This window comes from Sminthopsis crassicaudata, chromosome 2, assembly GCF_048593235.1.
Source record: "Sminthopsis crassicaudata isolate SCR6 chromosome 2, ASM4859323v1, whole genome shotgun sequence".
Classification (NCBI taxonomy): domain Eukaryota; kingdom Metazoa; phylum Chordata; class Mammalia; order Dasyuromorphia; family Dasyuridae; genus Sminthopsis; species Sminthopsis crassicaudata.
In genome coordinates this window covers 317,817,111-317,835,575 of record NC_133618.1, presented here as the reverse complement: position 1 = coordinate 317,835,575, position 18,465 = coordinate 317,817,111, and the positions used below count along the sequence as shown (strand labels likewise).

General features: G+C 33.9%; 1 protein-coding gene across 1 annotated transcript in view; it reads left to right on the top strand.

The window, feature by feature from the left end:
• SIPA1L1 (signal induced proliferation associated 1 like 1) overlaps window positions 1–18,465 on the top strand; it is a 190,399-nt gene that overhangs the window by 135,380 nt on the left and 36,554 nt on the right. The window contains 1 exon segment of the mRNA XM_074290126.1: window positions 15,061–15,210. Within this exon segment, the coding sequence (XP_074146227.1) occupies window positions 15,061–15,210 (150 nt within the window).

Below are 18,465 nucleotides of genomic sequence, written 5' to 3'. Positions count from 1 at the left end.
AGGAGTTTTTAGTAACAGAGTACTTGCTTTTTGCTGTGTGGACTAAATGAGATAATGTATATAAAGTATCTGGAAAACCTTAGTGCATTATTTCAAAATGCCTCCAATGTCAGTTGTTTTCTTGAGGGGAAAACTTGATACTTAGGCAGTTGGATTTGTGACTGTTTCACAAAGCAAACTCATAGTTTCACACAAGAAATAGCCAGCTGTAAAGAAAAAAAAATGTTCTCAGACCTCTACTATCTGTATTTCTTCAGCATAATTGGTCCTGTAAGGTCTTGCCCATTTTGAAAATGTTGTTCTTAAGCCTTGAAAATAAACATTGTAATGCTTCTTTGCATTTGCATGTTGTTCACTGATGGTCTTAAAAACTCACTGGATGTTTTGTGGTTCCCTCAACTTTAGAGGTTTAAAATAGAGACGATATAGCATCAGGTCATTTCAGAATGAATACTAATTCTGCTGTTTTGTTATTATTTAAATTCTCCTGTGTCATTATTCACCAGAGTAGGGTATGCATAAGATTGGGGTACAGAAAGAAAATATTTAAATATTTACTTGTTATCTGACATAAAAAATAAATCTAGCTTTTATTTGACATACTTTATAACACTGATACTGTGTGTTATCTTGTGCTAATGTATAATATTTGCTAGGTATTTTGAGGGAGAAAAAAAAAAGAGTCAGAGCACTATAAGATTGATGATACTAGCATCCCCAGTTATCCATTTGCTTCCAAGAATATTGTGAGGTATTGCCATTTGTGATCCTGGTTCAGTGGCTTTCTAGGGTACTTTATCTAGATTCAAACTCACTAAAGGTGGCGTCCTGTAAGGAAGCCATGCATTGGCAAGGATGCTAGTAATTTGGCACAAGTGAACAAAAAATAATGGTAGGGCTAACACATTTCCTATTCTTTGTATAGGCTCATTGTCAGCTACATTATGAGGTAAAATCAGTTGACAGTTTAATCAGATTTGACAGGAAGTTGAAGGAAACATTTGAAATGACCATGAACAATGTTAGAAAGATTTACATCAACTATCATTAATACTGAACTGAAGCCCAAATATTTATTTTGCCTTAAAATTAGTAAGACATTTATAAAAACGGCTTCATTATCTGGATAAATCTGAAGATGGTCCTCTGACTATATTTTTTCAGCAATGTTTTAAGTCAACTAATATTCAATCTAATTCATATTAAAATTTGGCTTAACTGAATGATAAATAAATGTTCAGAAGAAACCTCTTATGGTTTCTTAATAATACAAAATGACATGCTATCAGAGAAACGCTTCACTTTCTTGCCATGATTTTTTTAAAAAACAGTATGTATAAAGAACACATTGCTATCAAAAGTATTAGAGAAGTTGCACAATGACATACAAATGAGAATACAAGTGCTTCTTATGTGTCTCAGCATATATTTGCTAATTGAAGTACTAAAATACACTAAGAATTAATTGTGAGCAACTGACTGAAAAATGTACCAGAAAAAAATATATTATCAATGGTAAATGACTCCTTTACTAAAAATAGTGATTGAGTTGCCACTTTGACTTGAATTTAAAAAAAAAAACAACAACAAACAAACAAACTGGAAAACAGAATGGTTCTGGATTAGCATCACATAAAATTGACTCATGGCATCATTTATAGGCAAAAAGCCCAACCCTAATCTGTTCCTTTGAAGTAAAGGTGATGTTTCAACATGAAATGAGAAACTGTTTTCCTTTTTAAAATTTTTAAAAATTTAATTTAACTATTTTGAACTTAATAATACTCTATCTCCCCCTTTCCTCCCCTTACATGATAGTTTTCAAAATTTTCCTTTTTCCTACACTCTTCCCTGATACACCAAGCAGTCTGATGTAGGCTATACATATATAGCCAGACTAAACATATTTCCATGTTGTGTATGAAAAATCAAAAGGGAAAAACCATGAGAAAGAAAAAGCAAAAATCTAATGTTTAAAAAGTGAATGTAGTTTTCTTCAATCTGACTTAAAAATTCATATTTTTTCTCTTGGTGTGAATAGTATTTTCTATCTTAAGTCATTTAAAATTATATTGGATCATTGTATTTCTGAGAAGAGCTAACTCAACTGTAGTTAGTCATCTATTGTTGTTACTGGGTACAGTGTTCTGGTTCTGTTCACTTAACTTAGAATCAACTTATGTCAGTGTTTCCAGATTTTTCTGAAATCCGCATGCTCATCATTTCTTACATTCATATACCACAATTTGTTTGAATATTCCCCAATTGAGGGGTATCTCTTCAATTTCCAATTCTTTGCCAGTACAAAAGAGCTGCTACACATATTTTTGTACATGTGGGTTTCTTTCCCTTTTTTATGATCTCTCTGAGATATAGACCTGGTAATGTTTTTGCACAGTTTTCTTGCCCTTTGGCCATAATTCCAGTCAGTTTACAACTCCACCAACAGTGTGTTAATGTTCCAGTTTACCCACATCTTCTCCAGAATTTATCATTTTCTTTTTCTGTCATATTAGCCAAATTGATGGATATGAGGTGGTACCTCAGAGTTGTTTTTAATTTGCATTTCTCTAATCAGGTAGTGACTCAGTGACCATATGACTACAGATAGCTTCAATTTCTTCTCATGAAAATTGCATTTGACCATTTATGCATTGGGGAAAGATGTACATTCTTATAAACTTGCCTCATTTCTCTATATATTTGAGAAATAAGGCCATTATCAGAAACACTATCTGTAAGGTGTTTCCTCACAGAATGTTCCTTCTCTTCCAAAAAAGATTACTCTTAGAGAACCTCTTGGAAGCTCTGAGATCACATAGTCAGCATCTGTCAGATAGAAGATTGAAGCCAGATGTCTCTTACCTAAATTTATCTCCACTATAACGTCATTGAAATTTAATTTGATTCAATATTAAGTTCTTTCTGTGTACAATTGTGTGTTAAGAATACAAAGATGAAAATCATTTCATGTCTTCAAGTTACCTGCAGTCTGTTAGGATAGAACACTTAAAATGTAAGTATAGCATAGTATAAGGTAAAATTTGACAGATAAAGGTAAGCTCTGAAAAAAATTTTCTGGAGGGGATTATAGAAAAATTAAGAGAAAGACTATTTTCATCTAGGGAGTCCTCTTTCAAGGAAGAGGGAGCAAGATTTCATGGAGGATGCCATCTGAACTGGACTTTGAATAATGTCTTTTCCTTCTCAGATGATCATATTTTTATGAAAAACTGGATTTACTGTGTTTCTCAAGGGAGATTTATCATCATTGATTACCATTACCATAATTTTGAAATAGAAATATTGCTCTGTAGTGAATAGAGTAGACTTAGAGTCAGGAAAACCTCATACTTCTTAGGTATGTGAATATGGATAAGCCATTTAACTTTCATGAAGTTCCTACAATCAACAATAATCTTAGTACCTATGTCACCATAGTTAAAATAATACAGGTTGTGTTCTGCAAGCCTTTGAATGTTCTATAAATGTTAACTATAATCATAGTTAAAATATTTATGCTTTCTTAGTATTAATATAATGTTAGAAATCCTAGAGGAAAAACTCCCAACCATATTTATGAATGATACCCTCATTCCTATCCTCATTTTTAAGAATATATAGCTAGATGTTGCAGAAGTTAGGGAAAGGATAGATGAATAACCCTCTGTCTCATTTGAGAAGGAAGTATATACATGATGAGATCATGTCCATTAAAGTATTTTTAGTTAACTTTATCCTTATAAAAATAAAAGTCACAAAAGCACAAGTTGGGGGAATATCTCTTTTCCATAAGCATAAAAAGTCAAAATTATTTCCTCCATGTAGAAAAATTTTGCAAGAATCAAATCAGCATATCAGAGAGAGAGAGAGTTGTTGATAGGAATGATAAAAAAAATAAAACCATTTGAATTCAAGTCTAAACATGCAGTTCTTACAAGGTGCTCAATGTGGGAATACTACCCTTAACTCATCGTACAAAAGCCTGTTAGGCTGCTGAGTGATCCAGTTTGGAAATATCTCTGTATAACCAGAAAAGAAATACATCCTTGAAACTTACTGATATGGGGCAACTAAACCATCAAGGGTAATTTACCTGGTCACAATTTAAAATATCATCTCTACTTATTCATTTTCCTACGCAGTAGATTCAATTGCAGATCCCTTTCCTGAATCTAGAATTAAATATTTTATTTTTGAACTTGCTTAGAACCAAAATCTAAAGGCATTGGCACTCTTGGGATCACATTTACTTGGGAGCATTTACTAAACCAACTAAATTGCCAGTCATAAAGGCAAAAAATTTGAAGCAGTTTGTTTAGTGGTTTCCTTCTGTTGGAGAGAAAATATTTACATTATGTAAACATGTAAGCATGTAAAAATTAAGTCTTCATATAGGAATAAAACTTGAGTTTGAGGTTAAATAAGAATTTTATGGGGCAAAGAAGGAAAGAGATGAAAAGAAAAAAAGAATATAAATAAATACAGCCATTCTATTCCTGGTCCAATAAGATTTTATTTGTTAATTTAAATGTTGCCAAATATGATTGTAAGATAATGAAACCCTGAAATGCCCCCTCCCCACTCCTTACTGATGGAATATTCATCATTATGATGCCTATTAAAACTAATCTGGCAGTTCTATCTAGTCTGATAATGATTTTAATCACTCTAGATTCTGATAGCATTTTGGCCTTTGATTTACATTGCCAAATTATATTGTTATACAGTTATACAAACTATACAAATACTTACAATTATACATATAATTAAATATACACTTATAATTATAATACTTATAATTTGTTATACAAATACTTGTTGGAAAAATTTGAATAATTGACTTTTTAAATGTGATCTTTCTCTTAAATTTTTTTGTGCTTTATAGTTATATTTTAAAGTATATTAAAAATAACCAATTTCTTTAAAATTAAGTTTTATGAAGAAAACCAAAAAATCACCAATAGGAAAAACTGACAACAATTCAACAAAACCCAAGTTCCTGGAATCCATTCTTTAGTCAGTATGGAATTGTTTCCATAAGTATTTATTCAAGTCCTTTTTTTCTTTTCCTTGGAAAATGAGAACGTATAATTGCTTTTATACACAGAGAGACAGATAAAATATTAAAAGTTATAGCAATATTTTTAGTGGTAGCAAAAAACCCGCAGAAATATTAGATACGCATTCATAAGCAAATGGATAATATGTGAATGTAATGGTCTATTATTATGCATGATGAATGGAAGTTAGCAAGAATATAGAGAAGAATGGGAGCATGTGAATTGATGCTACATAATTCATTGTAAGCAGAACCAGGAAAACAATAGATAGATTGATATCTTTATATTTTTATAGACATACAATTAGAACCATAAAAGAGAAATGAACACTGGGTAACTATAACATTTCAGGGTTGGCCTTGGAGAAAAAGTGGAAAAAATGCACCCCTCTCTCTCCATTTCTGGGACAATGCATATGAAATTTTACATATGCTGTCAGGTGAAATTGAGGTGTTAGTATTTTTTGCAGAACTTTTTCCTCTTTCCATTTTAAGTTTTGTTTCAAGGGGAAGCGCTCTAGTTCAGTGGTATTTGGAAATGAATGTGGTATAAAAATATATCAGTTTTTAAAAAGCACATTGATCTCAAACAATTTGTAAATGAAGGAAGAAAGAATTAGATTTATCAAGCTCTAAATGAACAAACTTCAAACTCTTAATTATGTCATTCAAGGCCCTCTATTTGGTCGGTCATTTATTTCAGCTATGTCTGGCTGACTCATTATGACCACATATGGGCTTTTCTTGGCAAAAATATTGGAGTGGCTTGCCATTTTCTTTTCCAATTCATCTGACAAATGAGGAACCTGAGGTAAATGGGTCAGTGACTTGCCTGGGGTCACACAGCTAAGAAGTGTTTGAGCCAGGTTTGAACTCGGGTCTGCCAAACCTGGCACTTTACCCATGATGTCACCTTGCTACCCAAGACCCCCTTCATGCTGTAATCCTAATCTAACTTCCAGACATAATGTACAATGGGGTCTAGCCAAGCTGGACTCAGTCACACCCATTGTTTCCCCCACATGCCATTTCTCCCCCTCTCACTCTACCCACATACATTCCTATTGAATTTTACATATCCTGATAGCATAATCATGTATGCGTATAATCCTTGCCACTTTGGGAGGCAGAATGTAATGGACTGCCTGAATTTTCATATGTTCTGAGCGGCAGTAGGTTAAAACTGGTTAGATTTCCACAGTGTCTGCATCAACAATGCAATTCCCTGGCATCAGAGAGTGATCAAACTATCCCCAGAAGGGCAAAGCAGCCCAAATTGGAAAATGAGGGCAGCTTAAAGAGAGGCAAACTTGGAAAGAGATCTTCAAGCTGAGATTAGCTTCTACTTTCCTGTGAATAACTTTTCATTGCCCTTTGTGTCTCTTAAGCATGATACTAAAACAAACATATTTGTATATATTAATATTACCCTCCCTAGGTTAGAAGTTTCACTAAGAAGAGCTGACTGCCTTAGTAATTGTTTTTTCTATTCCATAAATCTCAGAATAATGCTTTTTACTAGACAATGCTCAATAAATCTGTAATGAATGATTGGAATATGTTTGCTTAATGTACTCATTTCTGTGCCTTATAAAGTGTGTGTTTGCTTCCTATGCATACACATGGCATTCCATTCTGACCTAAATTCTTCCTCTTTAGTAAAGGATTCTTTAGTATCTACCAGTCTAAATGCATGTAAGAGCTTAGTCAGGAGCTGTCAAGTGGTGATCTTTGTGAGAATATGATAAATTGGCCTAGTATGAGGGAATCCTTCCTTGTGGAACGTTGACCACAGGGTGATCAATATTGGAAAGGTACCCCTCTGAACAGCTGGTATCCGTATAAGGGGATGGATAGGAAATGAAATTGTTTCCATCTAAGCCAAGGGTTCTCAAACTGCTGAGGGCGTATATGGGGCCTGCCAGATTATGGCAAATGGGCTGAGGGGCGGAGACAGAGTGAGTTTTTGTTTTTACTATAGTCCGGCCCTCCAATAGTCTGAGTGAACTGGCCCCCTATTTAAAAAGTTTGAGGACCACTGATCTAAGCAGTTTGCTTAAATCCCTATTATTGACCTTAGGGCCAAAACTATCTTATCTAGATTTGTTTTGGGAAAGTTCTTTAATTTCTGCTTTGTCTGTGTACGCATGCACATACACATACACACACACACACACACACTGAATATATAATAGCAAGAGGCTCTTTGGTCTTGTTCTTTGACAGATGTTATTTTAATTGCTAATTGTTAATAAAGTGCTGTGTTTAATCTAGGGTTGGGGTAGCTAATCCATCAGGCTTGTTGCTATTCAAGTCTGTTTAGCTTGTTGGGGCATTGTCATTTCTTAACTTGTATTTGAGATATGGAGGCCTTTAATCACGTCAACATCTTTAAGCCATGTTGTCAAATGCAAGGGAAAAGTAGCATCTACAGGCATAATTTAATCTAAAACATAACAATTCATATGGAGAAAGATTTTGACATAAATGCTAATGGAAGAGGTCATTCAGTATCCATAGATTTTAAAGTAAATTTATGTATTTACTTTAGATTTGTGGCCAATGGAGACAGGGTTATGTGCATTCAGAGGAGATTTTCTCTTCTTTTTCTATCATCCTTTGAATATATGTAGCTGTAGGCAAAGAGTAAGTATTTTTCTTAGCATTTTTTTCATACGTAGGTAATACTTTTGAGGAAATGAGGAACTGGTGCAACCTTGGACTAACTTTCTCTAAATTTGCAGTCAGCTTTTTTTTTTTTTTTTTTTTTTTTCTCCTTGCAAGAAAAAGTTCTTTTTTTGCACTTAAATGAGACCAGCCTAAACATAGTCCTGCAGACTGAAGAATCTCTTGGATTCAGAGCTCTGATAATCATTATTTTTTTCATTGCTATATTCTTGATATTACAGAAGAGTGCTAGGAAGTCTTAAAGAACATTTGGTATAAGTTACTTTACAAATATTTAGTTTTTTCTAAGTTGGTCATTTCTCATAACAAAAAAAAAAAAAAAAAAAAAAGACCGAACCAACATAACAATGTTATTTGATAGTATTCTTTGTCTATAGTCCCCCATATCTATAAAGAGGTATATTTTCTCAAACTCTTTCCTCAGGGTCAAACTTGGTCATTATGATTATGATTCAGTTTTGTTGTTATTTCCATTTTAAATGTGTAATTTATGACTTGGGATTTTAGTATAGCTTCCTTCACAATGTAAACATTGTTCATTACATTCTATTTATTTTATCCATTTTTCTTTTACTTTAGTCCTGATTATTATAGTAGTTCTGAAGTAGACAGATTTTTTTTTTGCAGAAAGATGATAACCCCCCCCCCCCAATAAAAAATACAGTTTTTATTCCCATTTCCATAGCATAGCACTTTTGAGATTTTTAGTGTTATGTTTTTGTGAAGTGTTATTTCTGTTCAATTGAGAAGACTGAGAATCAGAACAAGTAGGTAAATGATTAACACATGAGCTCTTTAAGTGTCAGACTTAGGATTTGAATCTAGGTTCTTATAATTCCACTATACTTCCTCATATGAGACAAGCTTGAATTTTCAGTTATCTTCTTTTTTATTATAAACAACAAAAATTAAGAAACATAAACATTTCAAGATTCAAATAAAAACAGAAAGGGATATTATATAACATTGTGAACTGCTATTAGGTAAGATTTCCCCACTCTGTACCGATTTTAAAAATAATTCAAATTTTATCTGGTAATGCTAACATTCCTTATCTTTGACTCCTTTTGAGCTTCCTTCTGCTCTCTTGCTTATATTTTTAATAATTCATCGACACTTTTTTTTGGTTTCTCTTCTTCCTTTGACATTACTTTTTATCCCTTGACTATTACCCCCAAATTCCTCTGCCATCTCTCCCATCTCCCTCCCCCCAAGCCTTTATTCTAACACATTGATAGTCATTGTCACTGAGTGTTCTTAACAATCCAAGCCACAACTCAGAATCTTTAGCTTGTTTCTTTATATTTGTAAGTTGGCCTAACTATTCTGAGCTCTCAATAATATAGAATAAATATTTAGATAATCAAAACAACAATCAGGGTTTGATTTCACAGAGTTGAAATGAGCTTCTTTCTTGTATTCAATGTCTTCATCAAATCAAATCAACAACCTTTGGAATAAGTGCATCAGATTTCAAGCTCTTTCCTTTTTGTTTTTGGTAGAGATTAAGAGAGGTGTATAATATAACAGTGCTGACTCCATTTTGGTTTCCAGTGGAAAGGGGGAGAGGAGGAGCAGAGGAGCTAATCAAACTCTGGCTGCCAGTTTTTGAGGAGATGCCAGGAAATGATAGGGGTTTGGTGTGCCTTTGACAATCAGTGGATATACCAATGAAAATCAGCTACATGCTATCTTTATAAAAGTCCCACAGAGTACTGATAAATAATGTGTCCCTCTTAATTCCTTGAACTAACTGTGTGCATTTTCTAGTTCTAAAATTTTTGTTAGTGTGAAGATATCAGAATCAGAGCATTTTAAAAGAGATCAGATAGATCAGTCAAAAATAGGGGTTAATATTGAAACTTGGTACAAACTGCAGATCAGTAAAAGTGTCAGGATTATATTTGTAATTGCTTTTTATGTGTTCTTTGTGTACACAGTTAGAAAACAAAACCCCTATTGAGTTTTATGAATGCACAAAAGGAATGAATGCTTGCCATCTAAAAAATGCCTTTTTTCTTCCCTTTGGGATAACTCCAGTAACCAAGTGGAATTTTCTGAAACACTTGCCAAATAAAATGAACTAAAGCCAAAATCTAACATTTCCACTGAATATAGAAGGTTTGGCATACTGGGAATAGAAAGAGGATTCTAAAAAAAATAAATTTAACTCAAACATGTGGCAGGTGTAGTAACTCTTGGAACATTTTAGTAGGGTAAGCAAGCTACATTGGCTCACTTGCTGCCTTTCTATACCTACAGGGGAAAAAATTGTGTCAGTATATCAACTATCCAAAGAGAGGAGTGCTGTATCTAAGTTTTCCATGTAATTGTTTATGTTTAAACCACCCTACAAGGAGTCCAATTAATTTCTTTGTGGAATAGCTGCAAGCAATAGCTTGCCACTCTAGTTCTTGCCACTAGAGAACACTTAATCTGCAAATATTCCCTATTTCCCATCTACCAGACTGGGTCCTAGATCTAGTTCATGTGGTACCATGAACTTGCTACCTTGCCAAATTATTAATTTAAACGATGATAATAATAAAACAATAAAATAATGAGTCAATTATCAATATTTCTTGAATTGATTGCTTTTTTCCCCACCCTAAATTTGGAATCTCCTTTCTCAAAGGCAGTCAACATATAGTGGCTTATTTAACATCAGAAAAATGTAGATGCCTTACCTAGGGTAAATCATTTCCAACTCTTTATCTAAAACTTCCTCCCATTTGCACTTTCAAACTTTTCATTTGGGGATGCTAGAACAATAGTCCCGAGGTATTTACTCGCCACTATTTGATGGGAAAATTCAAAGAAAATGTAAAATGTATGGAGCTAAATCATTCTTCTTACTGTAACAGCTATAAGAGATCACAGTTTCACCTGAGTATCTTTTAAAGAATTGATTCTGGATCACCTCTGTATTGCTGGCCTCTGGTAGTTTGTAAACTGGCAATTAGCATCTTGGAACTGCTCCTCTTTCCACCATGGCAGACTGGAAGCATTCTATTAATGGCAAAGAAAATGAAGAACACTAGAAATCTGTGTAGCTATGCCCAGATCTTGTAACTTCCCTAATCAATCAATTAATCGATTAATTAAATTTTTTTTTTCATATGAATCTTGGCCAAAATCTTTTCTTTTTTTTTTTTTTTAATTAATAATTTTTATTATATATATATATATATATTTTTTTTTTATAATATTATCCCTTGTATTCATTTTTCCAAATTATCCTCCCCTCCCTCTATTCCCTCCCCCCGATGACAGGCAATCCCATACATTTTACATGTGTTACAATATAGTCTAGGTACAATACATGTGTGTGAATATCATTTTCTTGTTGCACAATAAACTTTAGATTCCGAAGGTACATGTAACCTGGGCAGACAGATATTAGTGCTAACAATTTACATTCACTTCCCAGTGTTTCTTCTCTGGGTGTAGCTACCTCTGTCCATCATTGATCAACTGGAAGTGAGTTGGATCTTCTTTATGTTGGAGATTTCCACTTCCATCAGAATACATCCTCATACAGTATTGTTGTTGAAGTGTACAGTGATCTTCTGGTTCTGTTCATTTCACTCAATCGATTAATTAATTAATGACCCACTGGTTCATCTAGATGTTCCTCCTGTTGGAATTTTAGAAACCCCTCTCTGCTCCCAAGTGATGAGCCCCAGTTATCAGAAGCCAGGTAATCACATTCTTGTTGTCACCAATAACAAACTTACTCTGATGTATCTCATATATTAACTTTTTGTTAATCAGTCCACTTAGACCCAGCCTAATATGCCTTTTATAGAATGATTGAAATAAAATGATTATGACTCATTCTCCAACATAGTAGAACATTTCACATTTCCAGTCTTTTTCATCTTTTCTCCATCAGCACCTGTTAATCTAAATGGGATGTGCCCATAAGCAACTGGTAAGGATATCAGGCTTAATGAGCAAGGATGTTGGGGTGTCTCATCTTCCTAGTTCCCCCTGTCGCCCTCAACAGTTATGACCACAGTTATGACCGAGGTTAGTTCTCTGTCCATAGCAGACATTCTTTCATAAAACCATAGCTTTTTCTTTTCAAGTAAACTGTTTTGTTCAGGGATCTAGTTTCCATCAGGCTCTCTCTAGTTTCCTTTCTATCCAGTCAACCAAGGACACACTCTTATTTTTGCCTCTGACTAATCCACAAATGTGAATATCTAGATGGTCTAGAATTAGTTGAAGTTGAATTTTCCTTTATTTATTATATACACTATCCATTTTGGAAACATCTTCACTGTTTCTAGCAACTGTTCAGCTGTTTTTCGTTTCCTACTTAGGAAACAAAATTTCCTAAACGAAAGTTTCTGTCTAACTGTATCACAAAATCAGAGACCTTTCCCCAACCTTTTTTTTAATCGAATAATAATTGGTAAACTTTGTAAATACCTCTTCTGGGTTTTGGGCACTCTCATAGTGTTACTCTGGCTTTCAAAAACTTTCTAAATCCAAATTTTGTTTGGGTGTATGGAAAGTGACCTTAAAAGAGAAGGTGAGTAAGGGGTAGGGAAGACTTGAATTTTTTTCAAGGAAGCCAAGGATCATAGGTGAGGAGATGGCGTACTCTCCATGGGGGAATAGATAGTCAGTGCAAAGGTACAGAGCTGAGAGATGTGTGAGATAGATCTATGTCAGTGTGGCTGCATGGAAGAGAGTAATGTGTAAAAAAGATGCAGCCAAATTAGAAAAAGCTCTAAATGCTAAGCAATGGGATTTATATTTGAACCTAAAGAGGAAATAAGGCAACACTTTTCTATGTGAAGGGTAGACTGGATTGGAATGAGATTCAAGGCAAATGGATCAGTTATAAAGTTAAGGGATTAAGTTGTTAAGAGGGTCAAGATGAGATGCTGAGGACCAGAATCAAGAAAGTGACAGTGTGGAGAAAATAGAAGGAAACATATACTAGAGATGCTATAGGGGTAAAAACGCCAAAGATTTGGTATGGGCTCAGTGAGAATGAGAAACCAAGAATGATTAGTGTGGTAGCCTCAACAGTGATAGGGAAGTACATATAAGAAAGGTCTGTGTGATAGTAAGTAAAGGTGACTAATTCTCTTATGGACCCCTTGAGTCTGATTTACCCGGGGATATCTAGTTGAGTTGTCTGGTACTCACTTGGTTACTTGGACTTGGGGAAAAAACAGGACTACGTATAGTTCTGGGATTCAGCTTAGAGATAAATGACCCCTGAGACCTGATGAGTTGATCCAGCATGATGATATAGACAGAAATGAGATTGCACAATTAGGAAGCAGAAGAGCTGGTTTTCAGATTAATTCAGATTGAATATAGGACACATTCATAAAGTGTTATACTTAACAGAGTGCTTGTATACACATTTCTTATTTGATCTTCATTATAATCCCCTGTGGCAGACAGGAAATATGCCTTTATCTTCATTTTAGAGATGAAGAAATTGATTCGGGTGGCATGATTTGTCCAAGTTTCAATAGAGAAAATGTATTTTAAATAGCTTTTTAAATTTTACTATATAAATTTGTATTTTTACCTTTTAGCCAGGAGTTCTTTTACTCATTTCTCAATCTCTCCAATAAGAATTATTGGCCTCTACTTTCTCTTCCTTTCTTCCCCTCCTTCCTTGCCCCCCTCAAAAGATTTCCTAATAATGTTTCCTTGCCCACAAAATTTCTTAGATTTGAAACTCCTTGAAGGAAACTAAGCTGGGTTGTTTTGCCATAGATTTAGCAGACTCCAGAAATTTGGTTTGTCATCAAATATCTTTATATTCAGAAAATGTTATCTAACACAGATTATACTTTAACTAAGGTCTCTGAAATGGCAGAGGGAGAATTGGCTTTAGCAGAGTGCATAGTCTCCTGGATTTGTAGTCAGGAAGACCTAGGTTCAGATTATAACAGTCACAGTTTCTAAGTGGTAACCACATAAAGGCCTTTCTTGTTTCACAAATGTCTCTCAGGTGCCTTTCAATTTTAAATCTGTCATTCTCTTATTCTATGAAAAGTAATTCTAAAATTTTTATACATATGTTAGAATACTATTTTAAAGGTTTTAAAAAAACACATGAGAGTTGGTATTAATTAAACATGTCTTTTTTTCCCTTCCAAGGACAGTAAGTATAGAACACTTGCCACACTTTGAAAACTCTATTTATAGTTTTTATAGAGTTTTATGGAATTATAGAATTTATAGAATACATCAAAAAGGAAAATGATTCTTTAGATTATTCAGTTTGCAGTGTTTGAGAGGTGTGTGACTGAAGAATATAGGGTCAGATACTTGTTAATCCATAAAGATCTGGTCCATGCAACAAAGCCATGCTTTTTCTTCAAATCACGGAAACAAGCTATGATGTTCTCAACTCAAGAAGTATTTTAAGTGAATATTTGCAGAATTGTACCCAAATGCAAATTATTAAAATCCTGACACAAGTTACATTTATTTATTTTTGGTATTGTTCTGACTTTTCTGTCATGCCCAACTCTTCGTGACCTCACTTTGGGTTTTCTTAGCAAAGATACTGAAGTGGTGTACCATTTTTTTCTCTAGATCATTTTATATTTGAGGAAACTGAAGCAAATCTAGGGTTAAGGAACTTATCCAGGATCACACAGCTAGGAAGTCAAATTTGAACCTCAAGGTCTTCTACCTCCAAGCTCAGTCTCTACCCACTGTACCACCCAGCTGCTCCATTATAATGTTTATGTGCGTGTTATTACTGAATTTTTGATAAATGCTTTTTCATGTTCCAGGCTTATAAATGGTAGAAATTGAATGCATAATCCAAATTTTCAGAAACAAAGATTAGGTGACATCAAGGCTCTTGCAGGTACTAATATCACTGCAAATTTGACCTCAGGTTTTCCTGGCTCCAGGCTCAGCTGTGATAAAGTACTTTCTCTTTCAGTAGAAGTCATGTCAAAAAATTGCTTGGGCGCTATACTGTTACATACTTGAAGTTTATTAAAAGCAATGAATCCAGTTTATTTCTGGAAATTTTAGATATGCATTCATTCTCCTAGAAGTGTTTTTGTTATTGTTGTTATTGTTGTTTTTCATTTTCTCCTTTAGTGCCCTCTCCTCAAGGCAGTTTGCTAGGTATTTTCCTAAGGAGGGGGTTTATAAAGGACATTTTTCATCAGCTGCCTTCATTTTTCACTGTCCCTGTGAAGATCCAGTCACTGCTAACTTGGCAGTTCTTGTAACACCACACATCATGCATTGCCTTGGGATATTCTTTTTTGAGTTGTTGACTTTATATTTTTGGTTTGCATACACAGGTTGTCTCCTGGTTCTGACATCTATGTGACAGTTTCATCCATTGCTTTAGCGAGATCACAGCAATGTCGTAACTCCCCTAGCAACCTGTCTTCATCTAGTGAGACTGGCTCTGGTGGGGGCACTTACAGACAAAAATCCATGCCCGAAGGGTAGGTATGCGATTTGCACTGTTTTCTCAATCCATCAACAAGCAGTTATTAAGTGCCTACTATGTGCCAGACATTATGCTAGATGCAGGGGATGTAAATGCAAAGAAGGAACCAATCCCAGGAATACAACCAGTAAGAGTCTGAGGCTGGATTTGAACTCAGGTACCAAAATTTCATTAGGGTGGTTGCTCTTTCCTCCATCACAAGACACAAACCTTTTAGATGTCAATTATGGCTCAAAAAACTCCTCACCTTGTGGACAACCTCCTGGTGAAGATTACAAGACATCTTATTCTTCTTTATATTATACCAAAAGTTCTTCCATCTGCTAAGTCCAACAGTACTCCACTGTTACACATTTCAACAACCCAGTGTTATTGCCAGATCACAATGAGTCATTAAAAGGTCTTAGAAAGGGTGTATGTGTGTGTGTGTGTGTGTGTGTGTGTGTGTGTGTGTGTGTAAGTACACACATGTGCAAGTACACATGTATACATTAAGCACCAAATAAAAAATGTGGTTCATATTGCACATAGTTCAAAAAAGGAAAATGCTTTTTATGTCTGCTTAAAGCCTCTCCTTGAGAAGTTTGTCCTTAGATTATGGAAATGTAGAGTTACCACGTGAGTTGAACTTCATTCATGAACTTTCACTTCATTAAATTGATTAGCTTCATGTGCCACATTTTTTATAACATTAACTTCTATAGTGGGTTTAGTTGGTACTGTTGTTTGCAACATGCATTGTTATGGAACTAAGTGAAGGCTATTCATATCTCAGATGTTGACTTGCTCTTTTCAAATGTTAAAAGCTTTCTGTAACCTTCTTCTTGACATCTTTCATCCTTCTTGAAATCACTGAGCCACCCACCTGAAAACCATTATTTTGCCTTTGGGTAAAACTCATAATGTAAAACACTTAAGCATATAGCAGTTTCCAAGGATGTGAAAAAAGAAATAAATTGGTATCTCTGAAGCTGGGAAAGTAATTAGCAGCAGTAACATTATATGACATATACTAAAATATCTTTTGCCCAAGGAAACAAGCAAAAGATAATTATCAAGGAGTTTTTGCTATGATTTCCCTTTTGGAGACATTCACTGAAATCTTAAGCCATATGAAACATTTTTGGAAAGTGAAGTTTTTATTCCCCCAAAATTCCTTAAGTACATTTTTATTTTGTGATTGTGTTTCTTTAATAATTTTTTTTTTTTTTTTTGGTATGATTTCACAAGAAGTTACAAGGTGAGTGCATGAGTCAAAGCTTCCATCACTATTTTTTTAGAATCATTCTTTCTTAAACCCTTGTTAGGTCTTGCAAACCATTGTAGATTATACCTTTACCTTCTCAAGATATATGAAATGAATGCTTTTTTTTTTTTTTATTAATATGAGAATAAGAAAAAAATTTTAGCTCTTTTCAAGAGATTTTATAGAATTAGCATTCATGAAACAATATAGTATTCATTAGTGAACATTTTCTATTCTAGTTGTAGGGTAGGGATTGGAGCTCTGTTTTTACTAGTCTAGGGAATGCTCAGCAGAGGAAACTCCTTCTTCCAATTCAGGTTAGTATCTTTTCTGCATCTTTTAGCTTTGGAGAGTTGCCTAGAGCCCTGAGATCTTAAGTGACTTACCCAGAAATCAGTGTTGTTTCAAGGCTGTCTATGTAGTTAATAACACTATGCTGTCTCTGTGCTGTCTTTTGTTTTAATTGTTTGTTCAAAATGGCTTGGTCTTTTTTTTTTTTTTTTTTTTTTTTTAAGCTAATTGCAACTTAATTGTTAAGATGGTAATTAACACAAATGAATATGAAAGCATGGTGCTTTCTGTGAGTTGTGACACAGTTCAGCAGAAATTAGTCAACTGTGCTAGATGGCCGCCAGCTCTAAAATCTACAGAACAATGATCCTGTTCCAGTGAATGTTATAATTAGTTAGGTTCAGATGAAAGACAGCAGGGCACATCACCTGGAAAGCTGGGCTTGGAGTCAGGCCTGGCTTCAAGTTCTGCCTTTGACATACTACCTGTTTGTTCATATTTACCTCTCATTATCCCAGAAAGCTCTTTGTCTACAAATAACAGTGCATCAATGGAGGGAGCTTTCATACTGGTAAAATCATATGAAATCTGTATGATGCAGTTTGTTAAAAGAGCTACTTAACTGTTTGATTCAGCATTTAACCTCTAAACCAATTATATTGATAACACCTTTTTTTTAGTCTCTCTTCAGAATAGACTCTCTTATATTTCATAACCTAATAGACATTAATTTTCTTGTTAGAGCTAAGTCCTAGTCCTAGGCTTGTTTTCTATTTGAGCCAGATGATTTGGGGGATTTAGAAAGTTGAAGAGACCTTAAAGATTAGAACTAAACAGTCTACTTCCATTTCTAAGCTCTGAGATGTTTAGTGACTTGCCCAGGGTTTCGGAGAACATATAAATATATATTTAATATATTTATATATAATATATTTTATATATCATATAAAATATTTAATATAATATAATATATTTTATATATGATATATATATATATATATATATATATATATATATATATATATATATATATTAGTCTTAGTAGGACATCATTGACAAATGATCAGGAAGACCCTCTGACTACACAGCAGATAGCCCTAATTCTTAGAAAGTTGTTCCTTCTATCAAGTCTTAACTTTCCTCCTCTTTAAATGAGGCTTCTTCTTTTAAGTTATTTTACTACTGTCTTATGATTTCATAATCCTTAATATTGCTTTCTAGCCTTTAGCTGGTATTATTGGCAGAAGCAAAGAAGAATCCTGATTTGTCAGAAGATTGGAGTATATGAGAGAGGCTCACAGAGAAGGAAGGGCAGTCAGTAAAATCCATCACCACCAGTATTTAAATAACCACAAGGACATAAAAATTACTATCAGTGTCAATTTTTGAATATCTAATTAATAATGAATATTTCATTAATTAATAATCTAATTAATAATGAATATTTCATTAATAATGAAAAATTTTTTTTTACCTTCTAACTCTGCCAATCCATCTACTAGTCCTTTATTTTTAGAGGCAGTGTTGAAAATATTCAGAATTATATGAATACTTTGTCTCTTAAGAAACAGTGGTATATTTATATAAAAACAATTTAAAATATGTTTATCAAAATTTAGAGAAAACTACTATTTTTTGATTTGTGTGCTATTTAAAACAGTACAGGGCAGGTTTTTTAATCTGGAGTTTTTTCATAACTATAAATTTAATTGA